The 21,611-nt window shown below is 35.2% G+C and overlaps 1 protein-coding gene across 3 annotated transcripts in view; it reads left to right on the top strand.

Annotated features, from left to right (window-relative positions):
• The window catches only part of RARS2 (arginyl-tRNA synthetase 2, mitochondrial), a 68,628-nt gene that overhangs the window by 6,519 nt on the left and 40,498 nt on the right, over positions 1-21,611 (top strand). For all 3 annotated transcript variants that reach the window (XM_045543999.1, XM_045544001.1, XM_045544000.1), the window contains exons 2-4: positions 7,465-7,538; positions 11,972-12,074; positions 13,444-13,527. In XM_045543999.1, the coding sequence (XP_045399955.1) occupies positions 7,465-7,538; positions 11,972-12,074; positions 13,444-13,527 (261 nt within the window). The remainder of the gene's footprint in view (positions 1-7,464; positions 7,539-11,971; positions 12,075-13,443; positions 13,528-21,611) is intronic.

The following is a 21,611-nucleotide window of genomic DNA, read 5'->3' as shown; positions in this document are numbered from 1 at the left end:
TTTGACCACTTGAAATGGTTCTCAATTTTTTTCTTTTTTCTTTTTTTTTTTTTAACCCCACCTATTTGAGAGAAAGATATACCACTAATTAAAAATACTCACTAGTCTGAGCATTGTTAAAGTAGGAGGCTACTGCAGTCTCCCTAAGCCATGGTTCTTAAGCCTTGTCTGCAGACTGGAACCACCTGAGAAGCATTTAAAAATACTTAAGCCCAGGCCTATTGGCCTGGGATGGGACAGGGGCCTTAAAGTTATAAAAATCATCAGATGATTCTGATGTTCATCCAGGCTTGCTAACTGCTATCCAAGGGCAACCTGGAGGCAGAATGGTATAATGCAGTGTTAGAATCAGCTGGGGAACTCTTTAACATCCTGATGCCCAGCTTGTACTAATTAAATCATAATATTTGCACGTGGGAATCAGCGTCTTTCTAAAGATCCCCAGAGTCTTTCCAACGTGCAGCAAAGTGTGAGAACCACTGGTGTAGTGATTAAGAACGTTGACCATGGCAGACTCTGGTTTAAATCCAGTTTCTCATCTGATAGATTCCCTGGTAAGTTCCCTGTACCTCATCTGTAAAATTATTTAGCCATTTTATGGATTTGTCTAGGATTCAATGCATTAATACAGGTAGAGTGCTTAGAATATGCTTAGTGTTGGCCGGGCGTGGTGGCTCACGCCTGTAATCCTAGCACTCTGGGAGGCCGAGGCGGGCAGATTGTTTGAGCTCAGGAGTTCGAGACCAGCCTGAGCAAGAGCGAGACCCTGTCTCTACTAAAAATAGAAACAAATTATACGGACAGCTAAAAATACATGTAGAAAAATTAGCCAGGCATGGTGGCGCATGCCTGTAGTCCCAGCTACTTGGGAGGCTGAGGCAGGAGGATTGCCTGAGCCCAGGAGTCTGAGGTTGCTGTGAGCTAAGCTGACGCCACGGCACTCTAGCCCGGGCAACAGAGTGAGACTCTGTCTCAAAAAAAAAAAAAAAGAATATGCTTAGTATTTGGTATGTTATATGCATTCAATAAATACTAGCCATTACTATGTTATATTAGAATCTCTGAGGGCAAGGTATTTTGAATCCCCCCCTTTCCCACTACCTCTACTCGAGACTTTCTGGTGTGGGGAACTTATCATCCATTACCCTAGGTGAATGGTTTGGCCCTATGTGAAGTTACATAAGCAAAAAGCATACATATCTGAGCCATATTGCTTAATTTTCAGTAGGAATTCCCTAAAAGTACTTTTATAAAGTTGTGGTTTGGGAAGGAAAAAGTTCTCATTTTAGCAAAATAATGCCTGCTCATTGTAAAGAATTAAATAATACAAACAGGTGCAAAGAATTTTTTAAAAACTCCCCCATAAATAATCACTGTTGTTAACATTGATTGACTTTTATTCTTAGATATATTTGTATACAGAAAGGCAGAAAAAATGAAGGAAGATAGGAATGATGTCTAGATAGATACACTTTCTATAAGAACTGGGCTGTGTTGTAATGATTTTTTTTCAGTTTTATAATGTAAAATGTCCAACAAACTAAAAGTATAATGGTGTTATGATTCCTTGTGTACCCATTACCAGAATGCTGTTTTAAATAAAAAATATTAAGTATAGTTTTGTTTGAATTCAACAAAAGAGAAACCAGAGTACAATTCAAAGAATTATTGATGTATTTCCTAAATGAGGTCTTTACAGATAAGAAAAGAGACTGTAAAAAACAATTAGTTTGGAGGGTTTTTTAAAAAAAACTTGATGTTTCAAATTTAGACGATATCAACCTGTGCCTTGAGAGCTGAGAACATTAGATGTATAACTTTCCTCTATCTTTACCAGTTTGTGTTGGGTTAACTTTCTCACTCAGTATGTAGGATTTATAGTCTGTTTATTAACCATATCTGTACAACTTGTCTCCTCATTTTATATTGAATTGGATAAAAAGCTTATCACCTATCTTTTTCCTGATATATGGATTAATTGGATTTCTTTTTATATAGATTTTTTTAAGAAGGGCTCATGGTACTTTATTTTTTTTTAACTTTGCTTTTTTCTTTTAAGAAATCTTGACTTCTCTGATAAAATAATCCTAGAAGTGTCAGAAGGAAGTTTAATCATTAGAAAATTAGCATATTTGGAATAGTGTCAAAATAGATCTAGAAATAATGTCAAAGTCTTTTTTTGCTTTTATTTTTAGAAATAAAAGAATAACATTGTTTAGTTTTGACTTTGAATTTTCTCTTCTGGTACCATAGATGCAAATGCACAGAACAATCCCAATGTTGTCATAAAATTTTTATATGTTGGCAACTAATTCAAATTAAAAAACAACTGAGCAGGTGAACAGGTATACCAGTTTGCAACTTCTCTATTAGATGAATCTATTCATATGTAATATCATTACTAAATTATCTACTTGAACCAGATCGTGATCTTTGTGATTAGGTAACATAGCTACACAGTGAAGTACGTAGCTACACAGTGAAGTACGTTTATTTCATTTCCCATGGAGTTTTCTTGATTGGGTGCTTTATTTTTGAAATTTAGTAACTTAACCAGGTTGTATCTCAGTGTTGAATTTTCTGTGTATTTTCCTGACATAATTTATTTTGATCTGTAATTGTCTTTTTTTATTGAACTAATTAATCATAGGGAAGAATATAGTTAATATATATGTACCCACCACTCACCTTGAAAAATACTATTAAATTCCCCAGGATACCCATCCCTGAAGAGGTAATGTCTGTCTTGAAATTTGTGTTTGTGATGCTTGTGCATGTTACTCACTACCTATGAATATATCCCTAAATACTATTTTGCAAGTTATTAAATTTTACATAAATAGTATCAGACTGTAATTATGTCTCTGCAGCTTGGGTTTTTTGTTTGGCTCAATTTTTTAAAGAGATTTATCTATAGTGATGCATGGAGGCCTAGTTCTTTGATTTTACTGCTGCATGGTATGCCATTACAGTAATGTACCACAATCTAAATTTGGTTCTTTATTTCATGGAAGTTTTTCCTTTTATTGAATGTGTTCTGTCTCCCATCATCTTGTTCACACCCCTGAATTCACCTGCCACTTGTGAGAACAGTTCCTGTGTGCTTCCATTCACCTATTGCTAACAGCACCTCATCTTGTCTGAAGCTTGCTAGTCCCAGCACATACTTAGCTCTGGTGTGGTGGAGTTCTTTTGGATAGAGAATTTTGGTAGACATTGTGTATGCTTCTTAGGAGGTACCATGGAAATTAAGCCCCCATTGCCTCTATTCAGTGGCCTTGGTGGCATATATATTAACTTTTCCTCCTTCCCTCTCACTCTTCTCAGTCTATCATTTCTGTCCTCGGGAACCATGTCCCAAATAAACTGCGTGCACACAAGTCTTTTTCTCAGGCCCTGCTTCTGAGAGAGCCAAAGTAGATATCTGTAGATACTTTTTATTATTCTAAGGTTCTGTTCATTTATCTCTATGGCTTCTGATAAATGAGACCAAGTTAGGAACCTTACCAAATAAGTCTGCCCCATTCTGCCTCAGTATCTTTTGTATCTTTTTTTGGCTATCTCTTTCAAAGTTTGTGGCTTTGGGCTTTGTCTCTATATCCTTATATATTTGCTGCTGGAGAAGCAGTCTACCTTTCTTCCTGTCTACTTGTTTGCCAGCCTTCCTTCTTTTTGGATTTTAGAGACATCAATTTTTCCTAAAGTTGGATGATTTTGACTTCAATCTTATTGTTCTTTGATTATTAATCTCTGTTCTTTAAAATATGCATTCTGTGATTATTGTAGTCCTGTGTCATACTTTTATTTTCAATTACAACTCTTCTCTTCCTTTGTATTTCTTAATTATTTTATGGTAAAAGATGTTTATTTAATTTTGAGACTCCTTTTTTAATCTCACTCTTCTTGTTTTTTCATCTTGTCTTTTACGTCTTGTTTACTGTATTCACATTCTCAAATGTTCCAAATCCCAAAGCATTTGTGAAGAATGCCTTTGTATTCGTTGAGTTATATTCTTCTGGGCAGAGTTCTTTGATCTCTTGTATACCACATTCTTTCTTTTTTTTTTTTTTTTATTTCAGCTCATCATGGGGGTACATAAGTTCAGGTCATATACATTGTCCATGTCCCGCCCATCCCCCTGAGTCAGAGTCCCAAGCGTGTCCATTCTCCAGACAGTGCGCCTGGCACTCATCATGTAGTCATACCTCCATCCCCTCCCCCCCCCCACCTCCCCGAGTCTGCACCTTCAAGCATGACCATTCCCCAGAGGGTGTGCAACGCACTCATCATGTAGGCATACACCCATCCCCTCCCCCCACCCCCATCCCAGTCTGATATCCAATTGGTATCCTTCCCCGATGTGCATTTAGGTGATGATCAGGGAAACCAGTTTTCTGGTGAGTGCATGTGATGCTTGGTTTTCCATTCTTTGGATACTTCACTTAATATAATGGGTTCCAACTCTCTCCAGGAGAACCAAAGAGATGTCGTATCATCGTTATTTCTTATAGCTGAGTAGTACTCCATGGTATACATATACCACAGTTTACTAATCCATTCGTGGATTGATGGGCACCTGGGTTGTTTCCACATCTTTGCAATTGTGAATTGTGCTGCTATAAACATTCGGGTACAGGTGTCTTTGTTAAAGAATGACTTTTGTTCTTCTGGGTATATGCCCCATTTCGCTCTGTACCTCCCTTCCTCCCTCTTCTCTCTTGCTCTGTTTCTTTCGGTTTGTTTGCCTATTCAAAAAGAAGAGGATAATACCTCTTCTTTTTCTTCTCACTCATGCTTGACAGCTCTGCCCAGACTTTCTGTTTGTTCACACATTGTGTGGGTGACTCCTTCACTCTCCATGTCCCATTTGTTCTTGGCTCACCTCACTTTTGTAGTTGGAAAACTGAGCTTCCCATTCCTCTTTTGTCTATCCAGTAGGTTGTGGTGACCTGTGCACATTATTCCTGAACTCTGTCTGATTTGACATACTAAATTTTTGCTAACTGGCCCTGATACTTTTCATTCTTCCTATAAAAATTCCTCCTGATTCTTGCTGCTTACACAAAACCATATCAAGGTTTGCTTCCTATAATTGAAGAATGTGTTGCTTTTCCATTGGGAAGGTCCTCAGTGTGCTACCCTAGAATTTTTAGGGTACTTTCCAACTTGGAAAGTGTCAGAATTCACTTCTCTATTTTACTCATTTTTTTCCCACAGCTCTGCAGCATCTCCCAATCACACAAGGAAAAAAATAATGGAATTTATTCAATTTGTCTCTAGATTTGGGGTATCAATGAGATTGTTAATTCAATTCCATGACTTCTGATACATGAGCACCAAGTTAGCCTCACTAAACAGGGCTGTTCCATTCTGCTCTAGAATCTGTTATATCTTTCCTTGACTATCACTTCTGAAGTCTATGACTTTGGGCTCTGCCTGCCCTATATATTTGCTGCTGGAGAACCACCTACCTACCTATTTATTATCTACCTTCTTTCCTTCCTTCCTTTTCTTTTTAATTTGATATCAGTTGTGGGAAGTTAATATATGAAGAAGCCTTCGTTTCACTTCTTTGTCCCAGAAGAGTTTCTCTTTGGGTATTTTTTTTTTGGGGGGGGGACAGAGTCTCGCTCTGTTGCCCAGGCTAGAGTGAGTGCCGTGATGTCAGCCTAGCTCACAGCAACCTCAAACTCCTGGGCTTAGGTGATCCTACTGCCTCAGCCTCCCCAGTAGCTGGGACTACAGGCATGCGCCACCATGCCTGGCTAATTTTTTCTATATAGATTTTTAGCTGTCCAAATCATTTCTTTCTATTTTTGGTAGAGACGGGGGTCTCACTCTTGCTCAGGCTGGTCTTGAACTACTGACCTCGAGCGATCTACCCATCTCAGCCTCCCAGAATGCTAGGATTACAGGCGTGAGCCACTGCGCCCGGCCCAGTATTTTTTAATAGTGGGAAAATACATATAAAATTTGTCATCTTAACCATTTTTAAGTGTACAGTTCAGTGGCATTAAGTATATTCTCATTGTTGTACAACCATCAACACCATCTATCTGCAGAACTCTGTTCATCTTTCATAACTAAAACTCTGCACCCTTTAAACAAGACTCTTCATTCCCCCTAAACCCTTTCTCTTTGTTTTTTAAATTGATATCATATAAGAATGTTTCTGTACCTTTTGTAAAGCTACTATTGAAATTACTATTTTGGTATTTATGTCTTTGTGTGAATAAGATAACTTAGTCTTAGAATTACTTTTACGAAAATTTTGTTCCTACTGACTTGCTGGATCTGTTACTAGGAAAAGCATGCTATGTAGTTAGATTCCTTTTGTACCTTGGTTGCCGAGAATCACAATCATTATCTTGAGCTTAGGTTTTCTGGTATAATTTTATGCCTCCACTTTATTTTACATGCTTATTAGACTTCTCAGAGCTTCTTTGGAGCAGATGAAATATAATACAAGAATAAACGATTTTTAAGTAGTTCTTAGGTTAACTAAAGGAAAATTCTCTGAAGGAGAATTTTTTGTGTGTTGTTCATTTGAATGTAAGCATGTTATTACTACCTAAGTTCACAACTGTTTTGTCAGAGGAAATGCTTTGAAATTGATGTACATCACTAAGTTTTTTTTCCCAGTAGAGTTATTATAGTTAAGATAGGCAGAAAATCTTGGTTATGAATAAGTTGGATGTTATGTCCAAAGTAAACTAAAACCTTTTAAAGGGAGAAGGAAATAATGTTCATTACCTGCTTATCATGACATATTTTTTTAATTCTCACAAGAGCCCTCATTTATTATTTAGTAGGCTTATTATTCCCCATATTTCAACTGTGAAAACTAAAGGTCATTCATGTAAAATGACTTTCCCAAGGTCTCTTAGCTAGTAAAAGTGGAACTGGAATTTGGATCCCTTTTTTTTAAAAGAGATTATAGAACCTTTATGACTTATGTCTCTTTATTGGCAGGAACATTTCATGATATGAACTGTTAACAGCCTCATTCTATAAATATTTACCCATTTCTGGGAATATATCCTAAATAACTTTTGGGGGGATATAATTACTTCCTAAGGATTAGAAATTTAAAAATAAAGATTGTACCTTGAGATTTAAACTTAAAAATGAACTAGGCCAAAGCAGAAATGTACAGAGTATCTTAAAGATAAATGATAGCTCTAAGTATGAAAGTTTTGGCCATTTTTTGCAGTTAATGTTTGTGAAATTCAACAAATGATTTCTGTTGACAATAGGAGAGTGTTGTTATTAATCAGGATGTCAAAGAAATTGAATTATGCAATATATGCCGTTTTGGATCTGGCTTTCACTTATAATGCATTTGAGGCTCATTCGTGTTAAGTGTGTCAATAGTTTATTCTTTTTATTGATAAGTAGTATTCCATTGAATCTAGAAGAAATATATCAATAATCTTGCCTTGTTTTGTTCTTTTTGATTTTTAGCTTTCCAGAGTGTTGGATCTTCCACCAGAAAACTTGATCAAGTCAATATCTGCAGTTCCAGTTTCCAAAAAAGAGTTAAGTATAATGTGTTTGTAACAATCTAAAATGTTGCTGACTTTGATATACCAAAAAAGAAAAAAAATCTTAAATTTACAGACTAGTCCTTGAAATTATTATAACAATAAGATATGATCCATTACATTCAAACTATTATTCCCTTGACTTAAATAATAAAATCTATATTTTAGATATTCTGATAGGGCAGATTATATTTTAATTATTTGTACGTTTATGCAAGTAACTATAATTATGGCAGACTCTTTGAGAATGAGGTTCAAATTTAATTCTGTAACAACAAATATTAATAAAAGAACTAAAATTGTGGTTAGAATCTCAGGGTTTTTGAAAGAATGTTGAAGATCGTACAACCATCTGATGCTTGAATATTGTGGTACCATACTTACCTGCTAGGTTTTTTTGTGTTTTTATTTTTTGACTTTCCATTTGAGGACTCCTAGTGATAGAGAACTATTGGTCAGGACTACATACAACTGATAGTTGCTTTCTTGGATGCAGGAAAATATCTCTTTCTTTGTGAGTTTGGTCATCCTAATTGATGCTTGTTTAATACTTGGGTAGAAAACTTTAATACTTGGATAAAAAGCTCTGTTAGTCAATAATGACAAGAAATAAGCTACATAGTAGGCATTTAAGTCCTAAGCTTTGAAAAGAAGTAAAGTTATAGCCATCAGTACAATTTATGTCCTTGTATTTTGTTCCTTTAATTTTGTCAGGATTTACGATAGAGTACTATGAGTATTTTTGTTCCCAGAATAGGACAAAGAAATAAATGGAAGAGAAAGAGAGACTACATTTGGACTTGTAGTAAAAGAGAGCTCCTATAAAATGGCCTGCTGCGGTTTCATTTATGTCAAGTTTCAAGAACAGAGGCAACCACTGACCGAGGGGATCTCATATATAAATTGATGTGACCTTCCAAACCAGTTTTCCTATTTCTTAAAATCTATAAGTGACATACTGTGTAATAAGGGGAATGTTTCAGTTTTATTTTGTGTTTCAAAGGCCTTTAAGAAGCTGAACCATCTTGACCCATCTTCTGCATATTAAGTTTACATAAAGTAATGGGAACCTTTGCCTCTACTATTTTGCCGTAATAAACCAGGTTTCCTCTATAGTACTAAAATTAAGCCTAGCTATTCTATATTTTTAATTTTATTCTAGAATGCTACTAAGTGCCAGGAGAATTAAGAAACACTATTTTTGTTAATGTGATTTATTTAATATAATATGAATCAACTTGCTCAGATCTAATTCTCTCAATTTTATTTTCAACTATGGGTGAATTCCCATATAATACTAATTATAGTAGACAGAAGTAACAACTTTTTTATAAGCTAGTAGTTGTCAAGTCTATGGATTTCACACTAACCAACACCACAACAGCTCCTCAGACGTAGTGGAAAATAGCTATTGCTTTTTAAACTTTTTTTAAATTATAAAAAAATGAAAGTAAAGGGACTAGTTTGATGAACCCTATGTGCCCATCACCCCCCATCATCTATGCAGGACCACTTTTGTTTCATTTATACCCCTACCTACTCTCCTCGTCCAGATTGGATTATTTCGACATCTGCTGCTTTTCATAGCTTAGATGTTATGTCTTTTTTTTTTTTTTTTTTCCCTCTTCTTTTAAGAGATGGTGTCTCACTATTTTGCCCAGGCTAGTCTTCAACTCTTGGGCTCAAGTGATCCTCCTGTCTCAGCCTCCCAAGTAGCTGAGACTGTTACATCTTTTTAAAGAATTTTTTTTTTTAAATTTGTTTTTCTATCACAAAGCCAAACAGATAACCTCCTTAAGGAAATTCGGGAAAATACAGAAGAATAAGAAAAGAAAAAAGTCCCGAATAGTCTTAGCACAGTAAGACAACTGATTTTAGCAGGTTGGTGTATTTTTTATTTTTTTCATTAAACGTTTTTCAGCTTTTAAAAAAAAAAAACAGAAAAATTTAAGATTTTTGAACCCTCTTCCGTTGACATCATTCTTTTTTTGTAAATACCACTTTTAACAATGTAATAGTCTAACATTCACCTATTGATGAACATTTAGATTGTTTTTACTTCTCACTTTATACATAATTCAAATGTGAGTATCATCTCTTTAAATAAACAAAGCAAAAGTGCCTTGTGGGTCTATAATTAAAAGCTCCCAAAAGAGAAAACTATGAAGTAAGTCAAATCTAGTTTATCTCCCTTTCCTCCCTGAAGCATTTTCCTTTCTTTGCCTTTCTTACTGGCAAATTACCCTTTGCATGATTTCAGAATTCATGTTTTAAATATTCTTACTTTAATAAGTTGGTGTTAATTGCTATTAGTAGGCCAAAAGGGTGATTTTTTTTTTTTTTGGTTCTTTTGCCACAGAAGTAATTGGAAATATTTGTGATTCCATTGAGATCATACAGTTTTTAAATTGGATATTTATTATTCATGTCTAGCATAACTTTACAGATGCCTCGTACTAGTCATGATTTTAAAAAAACTATCTACAGAAAACCATGTGACTTCTTTGTATTTCCAGGATATTTGAGAGCCATGCTGTGGGTTTGTGGTCATATTAAAGCTTTTATAAAGTATCTTAGCTATGCATCAAAAAATCATAATCTAATTTTTGTTCAAATCTGTATCATTTAAATTAATATTGCTATTAGGGCACTTATTACTTGTTTTTGCTCTTATTACTTTTTATTTTCTTTGGTTTTTAAAAATCTTTGTATGTTTCTTAGTCCTGTCCTACTTTGTATGTTATTCCCATTTTATTAAATTTCTTCAGTTTCCCCCATTATTTATTGGCACAAATACTTAGCTACAACTATCAGAGTCCTTGGTTAAACCTTATATGAGTTTACACAATTAAAATTAATTTTTAGAAAATTGAATTGTCATGTACTTATTAGAGAATAGTTTTAGAAAAGAAACAAAGGAAACAGTTTGCCAACCAAGTTAGTATATAAAGAAGTACAGAAAAAATAATTCCCTAGGGGTCAGTACTGGTACTATTTAACATTTTGTTTAACAATAGAACTAGGATTAATATTATTTATAACAGGAATTTATTTTTTAACAATACTAGAAGTAGATACCATTATCATCACCATTTTACTGAGGTGTACAGAGAGGTTAAGCAACAAACCCCAAATCATGTCGACACTGATTGGCAGATGAACTTGTGTCTGTGCTTCTAGTTGGAATGTCAGTAGATGAGTTTAGGTTGATAAGTGTAATTCACACAGGCTGTTGGATAATGGATTAAGGCTCTGGAAAATTCTTAATGGTCATTATAGACTAGGTTTTTTAACGTGATCTGATGTTAACCAGAAGTCACACAGGAATTTTTAGACATTTCCCTGAATTTTATGAGTGATATGAAGGAAGCCACTTGTGCCCTCTCCAAAATACACCCTTTTATGCCAGCAACAGATGGGCTGAGCAGATAGTGTTTCCACCTACTCACTCCGCTCATAATCTTATTCTCTAGTTTCTTATTAAAACATCAGAAGATGTTAGTGTGGATCAGTTATATAGATGTTTGTGTGTAGATTAAAAAAATGCTTTTACACCTTGAACTATTTCAACACTGCAGAAAAATTCATAGAGAATAATGTAATAAACACTCTCATGATTACTTTCTAAATTGTCAAGTCTTTTTTCCAAATTTACTTTGTCTTTTTTTTTGGCAGGAGAAAGGGGCTTTTAATTTTTGTTTTTAGAAATAAGACACAACAGATACTGTTGAAGTTACTGATACATGCTTCTTTATTCCATTCCATACCTTCCTTCCCCAGAGATAACTGATTTTATGAAACAAATGATTTATTTTCATTAACTGTTTGCTTTGTGTTTCTGTTTTTGCTCTGTTTCTTCACCAACCCAATGAAAAGGGCAAGTGGCAATGTCTATCTCTTTAATGAATTACAGAGTGTTAAGAGTGATATTCGTCTTTTTTCTCATGTTGAAACTCAAATTACAACATTTTAAAAATATGTCATTTGGAGGTCAGTGGCAGGAGGGCAGGGCTTGAATTAGAAGCAAGCATTTGGAGCAGTAGAGAAAGCATTGTAGGCGAGACCTGGGCTTTTTTCTGAGTCTGCTTATTAGTTGCAGTTGGATTTTGGAGGAGATATTTAACTTGTCAGACATCAGTTTTTATGTAAACTAAGGTGGCTGTTCTGCCTATTTCACAAAGATATCATAAAGCTACAATTAGATAATGAAGAGGAAGCATTTTATAAGATAATAAGAAAAAGTTCTAAATAAATACAAGGTGATTTCTAATTTCCTTGCTTTTAACTTTGAAAGCATATAGAGCCATAACACCTTCTTCCGATAAAAATTATGTTGATTTGGAGAACCCGTAGTGATTAGTCTTTGTTATACTAGTTGTGCTTTTAAGATAACAATAGCTCTTTCCCATTTCAATGTCTGTCTTCAGAGAAGTAGCTGATTTTCAGCTTTCTGTGGATTCTTTATTGGAAAACAACAGTGACCATTTGAGACCAGATATTCAAGTTCAAGCCAAGAGACTGGCAGAGAAGGTACCTTAGCACTATTATCTCTTTCTGACATTATGATAAACTTAATATTTTAAAGTAAAAAATAATCTGTGGCAATCTCAGCCATAATAATGAATTTAATAGTCTTTCTTTGTTCAAGGCATTTTGGATAATATAATTTAAATTCATTTTAGCCATGTACTATAAGGTTACAATTTTTCAAATTAGTTATAAAGCATTCCTCTTGAGCTGACATTGTTCAATTTTTTTGATTAACTACTTACAGGAGGACTGAAGTGTTAATTAAATTTACAGATTAATGCTGGATGGACTTTTGAATTTAGGAGAACAAACTTGATAAATTAGAGCAGTGAGTTGCAATTTTTAAAATGAGTTTCTGAGAAGATGAGCATTAAAATATGAGAAATGATTAGATGTAAATAGAATCATGATTACAGAGAAGAGGTGGTTAGATGATTTAATAAGTCTCTTTCATATCTAAGTACTCTGATGGGTTTGATATCTAAAAGAGGAATTGAAAGAATTGTAAAGAATGACTAAATCTAAATTGTTAATGTAATACCCTCAGAAAAGGCAGATGTTGGAGAAGGATTTTTTTTAGATAGGGTTATTAACATGTAACACAGAGGAGGTATCTGGGAACTCTGAAGAATTGGAACAATGAAAGTCACTGTCTTAGAAAAAGATGTTTAATTAAAGAATGAGTATAATAAAGGAGCTTTGGTGGCTGAGCAAATATTTATTTGACCACAAAGTCACTCCAGATTTCCATCAGGAAGTACACCAAGAGTAGAATCATTCAAATTACAATATTTAGTCCCTTTTTCCTGTTTCTTCTAAATTCTTAAAAACAAAGACTTGTGACTATTCAGTGACAACAGGTATCTGCTGAAGATCCGTAGATGTATCAGGAGTTCTGAACATCTAATACATTAAAAAGTGAAGGCATGTGCATAGAAGACAAACCATTTAAATACATCGTATCTGTTGGTACAGGTGCTTTAGTGTAAGTCCTAACAGAGTGTCTTGTTCTGTGGCTCTCATGAAAGGTAGGTAAGATAAAAAGTGTTCATTACATGTCAGAGTAGATAGAGTGAGGGTAGCATGATATTCTTTCTTCCCTGTTACATGGAGAATTTGAGGGCAGGGAAAGAAGAAGAGAGATTCTGCATACAGAATAGCATGCTAGTCAGGAAAAAAATGAAATGTATTTACCTAAATAGAATGATGGAACTGAAGAGATTGACTAAGTTCCAGGTCCAGATATAGAGAGTGTGAAAGATGATTCACCTGCTGACTTTGTAAGCCAATTTTGTACTATTAGAACTACATTATCTCATTAGGCCTATTATATAACATACCTATTTTATGTGGTTTATTATCTTTTCAGCTAAGATGTGATACAGTGGTGAGTGAAATCAGCACTGGTCAAGGGACTGTAAATTTCAAAATAAACAGAGAACTATTAACAAAGGTAAGAATGGGTTATCATCCAGCCATTGTGCTTTCACTCTTTGCTCTAGCCATGATCTAGCCTTCAATATTTAAATTTATTGTGCTTCCTCTTGCCTCAAAACCTTTATATATGCTAATCTTCCTGCCTAGAGTGCCATCCCAAGTTAACACCTACTTATCCTTCAGATCTTGATATTTCCCGGCAGTACCTTTTTGACTCCTTCATTTAATATGCTCTCATAGCACCGTACAGTCATGCACCACATAACCATGTTTCAGTCAACAATGGACCAAATATATGACCATGGTCCCATAAGATCATAGTACCCTATTTTTACTATACCTTTTCTAGTTGTATTTAGATACACAAATATTTACCATTGTGTTACAGTTGCCTACAGTATTTAGTGCAATAATATGATGTACAGGTTTGTAGCCTAGAAGGAATAGGCTATACCAGATAGCCTAGGTATGTAGTAGGCTATATCATCTAGGTTTGTAATAATATAAGTACCCTCTATGATGTTCACACAATGACAAAATTGCCTAAGGATGCATTTCTTGGAAAGTGTCCCCATCATAAGTGACACATGACTATGTGTCTCTCCTTTGCAGAACCTATCATAGTCAGTATTTTACATTTCTTTGATTAATTCCTTTTGCCCTTTAAACTCTCATTTCCATTAGGGCTTATAGCATCTGTTCTTCTCACTATTGGATTTCCAGTTCCTAGCACAGTGCCTGGCATGTAGTGGGTGCTAGATAACTATTTGTTGAATGAATGGAATCTATATTGAATATAAGAAAGGTACAGCTGGTTTCTGTTCTTTAGTGGCCTAAAATCTGTTGGAAGCGTAAGACTCATACAGAAGGAACCATGGGACAGCTTCTTTTAATAAAACAATAAATATTAAAACAAAGGTGGTTGATACGAAAAACATAAGAAAGTTCAGAGATGGAGAAATCAGGATGGCCTGGAGAGGTTGAAGAAATCTTATATAGGGGTGTTGGGTCCCACTCAGATGCGACATTGAAAGACAGATAATCCTGGATAGGAAGTGGTATCATATCTTTTGTTGAGAATTTCATCTCAATTGAATTTTAAAATTTAACATCATACATACATTGGCCTATTATTTTTAAAAAGAAATACACCTCAGTGTTGGGTTGGTCAGGTTTAGTAAATGTTGCAATCTTGAATTGAAAATAACCATAAACCAAAATTTCTATTAATATGGTCTCTTACCAAGGTTATATAGTTCACAGGCTTTTGCCAATGTGTCCTGTGATTCTTCTGAAGGAGAGTTAGTATTTCATGCTTGTCTCTAGATTTTTGACCTTTATTCTTTTATCTTTTTTTTTTTTTTTTTAGTAAATTAGTTAGCCAAAATCAGCCACACAGATAAGAAAGACATTTGTTTTGAGCTTGTTAAAAATGATCTACAACCTGCTGGACTCTTGATAACATTTCATGTCAACTTAGCAAACCAGTGAGTTAAATTGGTAAAATTTGTTTTCCTCTCAGTTTCACCCCATCAATATTTTCTTTATTCATCTTATTTATTAATAACCATTTAACAATTTCGACCTTCCTTGGGGAGTCCTCTGACTTTCCCCTCTACCTTTTACCATTCTCTTGTTAGTTACCCTGTTTTTATTAGCATCTGTAAGGCCCATGTTGGGAAGCTGAGACTGCAAATGTGGTAAGGCTTCTGGAACTATTGTTAGATTCTGCAGGAGTAACATCGCATGGGATACCCCTGCAAAAGGGATCCCCTTGGCCACAGCATTTACCATGACGTGGAGAATGGGCATATACAGTGGGTGACTCTCCCAGTCATTATAAAGCCAGCCCCACATGGGCTGTGTACAAAGCATATCAGCTGCTTCATGGAGGTGTTCCATTTGCCATTTTTAGGTGGAGTCAAACAGTCCCCCTTCTCTGAGTAAACAGAATTTACAGTGGGTTTTATCTAGACCACCAGGCTGCCGGTTCTCAGGAATAATCTGGTGTGTGCCTGGATCATATATGCGCATCTGTGATTGGTCAGTAGTGAGCTATGGGTCTTGCATCAACCCAAACATGCTCTTCCATTCTGTAGCTTTTAATATCAAAGATACTGGCCCTAAATTGGTTACTCTTATAATCTATTTTAGTGAAAGTTCCCTAGGAAGCTGATGACACTGACCCACAAAATAGAATGATTCCTTCACATTATACCTTCTGGTTTCAATAATTACTTAGTTTTTCCATTCCCCACACTGACTACTTTCTTGATAACTGTAGATCTCAGAAGTATTTTCTGTTGTCCCTGCATAATTTCTCCCTTAGGGGATGACTTTGAGGTTTGTGGCCTAAGCTCAGACTGACTGGAATCTGAGCTTGGTGTAGCATCAAGGTCAGACCCAGCACTTTCACTTAATTTCATGTTAGCTATTCTAGATAACAATAACCAAGGGATTGAATATTTCACCTTTTTCTTATTAGTTTGTATTTCCTTACATATCCAGTCAACCAGCTCCCAGGGAGTTGGATCCACCTCTAAATTCCACTGATAACTTTTACTTTTAGCAACTGAATACAGCATGCCTGTGACTCCATTACCAAAATGTGACCACCCAGGAATCAAAGGTTCCTCATTCTCCACCTTTTTATCCTTTCTCCTCCCAAACCATGTTTCTATGTGCCAGGGCCATTCTAACAAATCCCACTCCTCTGACACCAATTGTTTCAGAACAAATTCGATCCATTTTTCCTCTGTTCTCACACCATAACAATCATCAATACAGAAGATAACTTCTGTGACCAAATGTGAAGATAGGGGGTTTCTCCCTACCACCAAGCAAGCAAGCAGTTCTGTAGTGGATGCCAACTGGGTATCCACCAACTAAATTCTGATGTTATTGACCTAGAGATAGCATCAGATCCCACAGAATGAGGGCTCAGTCCCCAAGACTGGTCCCGCCCCCCATCTAACACTAGTCACAAGTCCGGACCTCTGGAACTTCTGACCTAACAGCTTCCAGTTGGGGTTTACACAGCCCCCTCTTTGGGTTCAATTAATTTGCTGTAGCAGCTCACAGGACTTGGGGAAAGACGTTTGCCGGTTTATTATAAGGGATACAGATGAAGAAATGCCTGGGGCAAGGTATATGAGAAGGGACACGGAGCTTCCATGCCCTCCCTAGGTGTGGCACCTTCTAGGAACCTCCAGTGTTCTGCTATCGGGAAGCTCCTAATTTACTATTTTTAAATAAGTGATTCTTTTCGTTTTCTCAGTTTTTATGGAAGTAGAGATGCAGCTCACCAGTGTGTCCTGCACACTTTAAGCTACATGATACACAGTGATATTTTCCTTTTGTTTTTCCTGAGATTAGGAAAATGTGCTGTGGTAGATGGAGTTTTTGTCTTTACAGCCAGCCTAGCTAAAAGAGATGTAGTTTATTTCAAAGTAAGGTACATATTTACCTAATAATTTAAAATTTCAATGGCTATGAGTTTTCATGCTTTATTACAGTTAAATACAGAATTTTCTCTCACTTTAGGATGCCCACTAGCTCGCTTATTAAAAAATATCCCCAAATCTTTTTCAATTAACAGTGAAGGAACAAGAGTCAGGGCTTTGAAGTCAAGCTACTCTTTCTCACAGGGAAATTCTCCATTTATTGCAACCTTGCAGATCTGAATCTTAGTGTGATTTTCATTAAAGGAGCAAGGAGATTGCTCACAGTAGCACAGTAGCTCTGTGTCAGAGTAAAGATACAGGTCAGTGCAGTGAGCACCCATATCCTGAAAAGGAGTACCAAAGGCGCTTGTGCTATGTATTGTAATTCTAATGATGATTCTTGTTTGCTCAAAACCTAATTTCTTCTATGTTTGGCTTATAGCATCTGTTTTTCTCACTATTGCATCTCCAGTTTTACAGTTTTAACTGTGGTACAATTAAGTTTTTTTATATATTAGTAGAAGGAGTATACTCAAATAACAATAAAAAGTATAGTATAGCATAACATAAACTACAAACAGTCATTTATTATCAAGTATTATGTACTGTACATAGTTGTATGTGCTATACTTTAATATGACTGGGAGTACAGTAGGTTTGTTTACACCATTATTTTCAGGTCGCCAACAGTGGCCATTTGCATGTCTAATGAATTTTTCAAATCATATCAAGAAAAAAATTCAACCCTTCTTAGGACTGACAACAAATTAATCTCTGCTTGAGAAGTAACTATAATGGCATTGTGAAGAACTGTCACTTTGGTACCAAACTTTGACCTTTCAGTAGCTTGCAGATGACTTTCAAGAAAAACTGTAACTTCAAATAATACTTAATTGTTAAGAGGGGAAAAAAGAAAATATAGTTTTAACCAAGTAGAAAAAATGCAAACAAAACTCCGTTTGCTTAGATGTGTCTTAAAAATACTCAATGAATAACATCATTTTATTTTGCACACATTTTTTATTTGCCAAATTCAACTTTGCATGCTCTACCAAAAGTTTAAAAAAAGTAAGAGAAAGACTAATTTAAATGGCTCCAGTTCTGCTCCTGTTATTTCACTAATGGAGTTTGTGCCCATAGGCAGTGGATGCGTTCAAATCACATATCGTTTCCATGAGCACATGGAAAGAATAAATGATTTTAAGCACTTTTCAGCTACTGACCAAAGAATTGACTAGGCAGGTGGATATTGAGTGATAGCTTCCTTAGAAGTCCTGATCAGAGCCATATAGAAATAATCCACAGAGTTAGTTGAAATGACAAAAATCATCCACAGAAAAAGATGATGGTTATAGACAAAGTACCAGCTAATTAATTTGAATATTCATTAATTTGCTAAGGTACTCTAAAAGTTGAAACCTTTGAAATATTTCACTTCTGATTAAAAGCCCTTTCTGCACTAATATTTACATTACTGAGCATATCTTACATTTAAGGATGCATATTGATAAACAGATAGGCCTCTAGCTTATTCACCTATTGGAATATCAGGGAACTTTAATAGCTCACTGATATTCTTTAGTAAAAAGCTTTCATCTGTGTGCCCACTAATTTAATACATCTCCTTACTACTTACCAGGAACTATATTACTGAGATCTAAAGATAAAATGGTTTGGATCCTGGCCTCAGGAGCTTATGATCTAAATAAAAAGAAAGCATAAAAAAATCATACATGTAACTTGATGGGTACAATAATGTGATGAATATTATTGAATATATGAAGGCATGTATAAGATGCAATCCCAGTGTAAAGAAAGATCTTCCTGGAGGAGAAAAGACAACCTTGAATTGGGCTGAAGATGAAGAATATACCTGAAAGATACAAGGGCATGTGTTCTAAGCAGAGAGAACAGCTTGAGCCAGAGTACAGTCAGTCAAGATCATGACATTGTCTGGAAATTAGCAAATGATTGAAAATGGTTTGCCCATAGGATGGCTTGGGAGGATAAGAAATTAGCATGAAAGGCCTTATATTTTCTGTACAAGAGTTTCAGCTTTTCCCTATAAGTTATTATTTTCAATGTTATGTATAACACAGGCAGCACATGTGATGATTTTTGGTAGTACACCAATGAAATGTATTTCATTTTAATAGTTATTAATTGCAAAAAAAAAACCTAGCACTTCTAACTTGTGATTTTTATGGATATTACAATGTGCCTTTTAACAAAAAAAATTGCATTAAAGTTTTAAAAAGCGATATGCATGTAAAGTAAAAATTAGATCTGAAATTGGTAAAATCTTTTAAATGGTAGGAATCATTGAAGGGTTTGAATAAAAACAGATTTGATTAAATGTGTGTTATATAAAAAGGTAGGTGGTATTGTTGTGTGGTTGTGCATTGCTTAACAATGGGGGTACATTCTGAGAAGTGTGACAGTAAGTGGTTTTGTTGTGCAAACATCATGTGTATTTAAACAAACAGGTGGTATAGCCTGCTACATATCTAGGCTATATGGTATAGCATAGCCTATTGCTCCTAGGCTACAAACCTGTACGGCTTATTACCATATCGAATACTGTAGGCAATTGTAACACAATGGTAAGTATTTGTGTATTTCAACAAGCTAAACATAGAAAAGGAACAGTAAAAATACAGTGTAAAAGATAAAAAATGGTACACCTGTATAGCATACTTACCAGTGGAGCTTACAGGACTGGAAGTTGCTCTGGGTGAGTCAGTAAGTGGTAGGTGAATGTGAAGATCTAAGACATTACTGTACACTAAGGCTACACTAAATTTATGAAAATATTTTTGTTCAATAAGTTAACCTTAGCTTACTGTAACTTTTTTACTTTATAAACTTTTTTAGTTTTTTAACTTTTTGACTCTTTTGTACTAACATTTACCTTAAAACACAAGCACATGTACAGCTGTACAAAAATGATTTCTTTCTTTATATCTTTATAAAATTTTATCTATTCTTAAAATTTTTTTCTTTTTCAACGTTTTTGTTAAAAATTAAGACAAACACACACATTAGCCAAGGCCTACACAGGGTCAGGGTCATAATTATCACTATCTTCCACCCCTACATCTCGTCCCACTGGAGACTCTTCAGGGGCAATAACACATATGGAGTTGTCATCGCCTTTGACAATAATGCTTTCTTCTGGAACACCTCCTGAAGGGCGTGAGTCTGTTTTACAGGTAACTGTTTTTTAATAAGTAGAAGGAATATGCTCTAATGATAAAAAAAAGTATAGTGTGGTAAATATATAAAGTCATTTATTACCATTATCAAGAATTATGTATTATATATAATGGTGTGTGCTATATACTTTTATATGACAGGCAGCCCAGTATGTTTATAGCAGCATTACCACAAATACATGAGTAATGCATTAAGCTACTATGGTATGACGGCTGTGATGTCACTAGGTGATAGCAATTTTTCAGCTCCATTATAATCTAATTACACCACCATCATATATATGATCCGTCGTTGACCCAAAACAATGTTATTTGGCATATAACTGCAGTAGTTGTTTTTGTAGTGGTGTAGTTGACAGATGAGGGTCTAAACCAGGGCAGAGGGAATAATGTGATATTTAGGAGATAGCATATGCGGGGCTTGCAGATTAATAGATGGTTGATTGTGAAGGTCAAGGGAAAAGGATAAACGTTAGGAACTCCTAGGTTTCTGAGTTGGTTAGCTGGGTGAATGGGAGTGAAGTTCATGGAAATGGACAGTGTAGAAGGAAGAGCAAGTATATTGCATTTGAAGTGCCTGAGAGACATGTCCAATCCTGACTTTGGTATGAATCAATCTGCAGCACAAAAGAATTGTTAAGTAAGTAGTAGTCAAAGTCTTAGGAGAATGGTTTAAATCACCTTGAAGTATAAAGTAAGAAGCTAGAAGCAAGAATGGAGCACAGAGGGCAGATGAAGGGCAGATGGTAGAAGAAGAGCCTACAAAGGAAAGTGAGAAGCAAAAGTCAGGAGAGATTGATATCTTTACGACCAAGGAAGGAGGGTGGTTGCAGGGAGAAGGTAATAGTCACCAACTAAGGTGATGTTTGAAAAATGGTTACCCCTGGGGAAGGTGGAAAGAGACCAGGATAAGGTCTTAAGGACAGATGATCAAAAGGGACTGTAGACTTTAGCCTTCTCCCAAATGTTTAATTTTTTTATTTTATAAAAAAATGGATTCATAAAGGTAATATATTAAAATTTAACCATTCAGTTGAATATTGATTCTGAGAACAGTTTTAGTGAAGTGGTAGAGAAAGAAGCTAGGTAGCAGGTGGGTCAAATTATCAATGGACATTTTGGAAATGGAGTATATAAGATAGTTTTTTATTAAAGTTGGGGTTTTTTTGTTTGTGCCAGAGAAATCAGTGGAGGGGAGTCATTGGTTAAAGAGAATTCTAACTTACTACTGTTAACTTTTATGGAGTCTACCATTTCTATATAAAAAGAGACAGGAAGTGAAAAAGATTTGTAGACTTTCAATTTACAATAATCTGAATATGGATTCCTTCTCATTAATGTTTACTCCTCCAATTGCAGTCTTCTTGTCACACATATTCTTGGAGTAATAACATTTGTTGGACCCCTTCCTTATATGTGACAGACATTATTCTATTTAATGT

The sequence above is a fragment of the Lemur catta genome, chromosome 2 (genome assembly GCF_020740605.2).
Source record: "Lemur catta isolate mLemCat1 chromosome 2, mLemCat1.pri, whole genome shotgun sequence".
Taxonomy (NCBI): domain Eukaryota; kingdom Metazoa; phylum Chordata; class Mammalia; order Primates; family Lemuridae; genus Lemur; species Lemur catta.
This window is presented reverse-complemented; position numbering and strand designations above follow the sequence as displayed.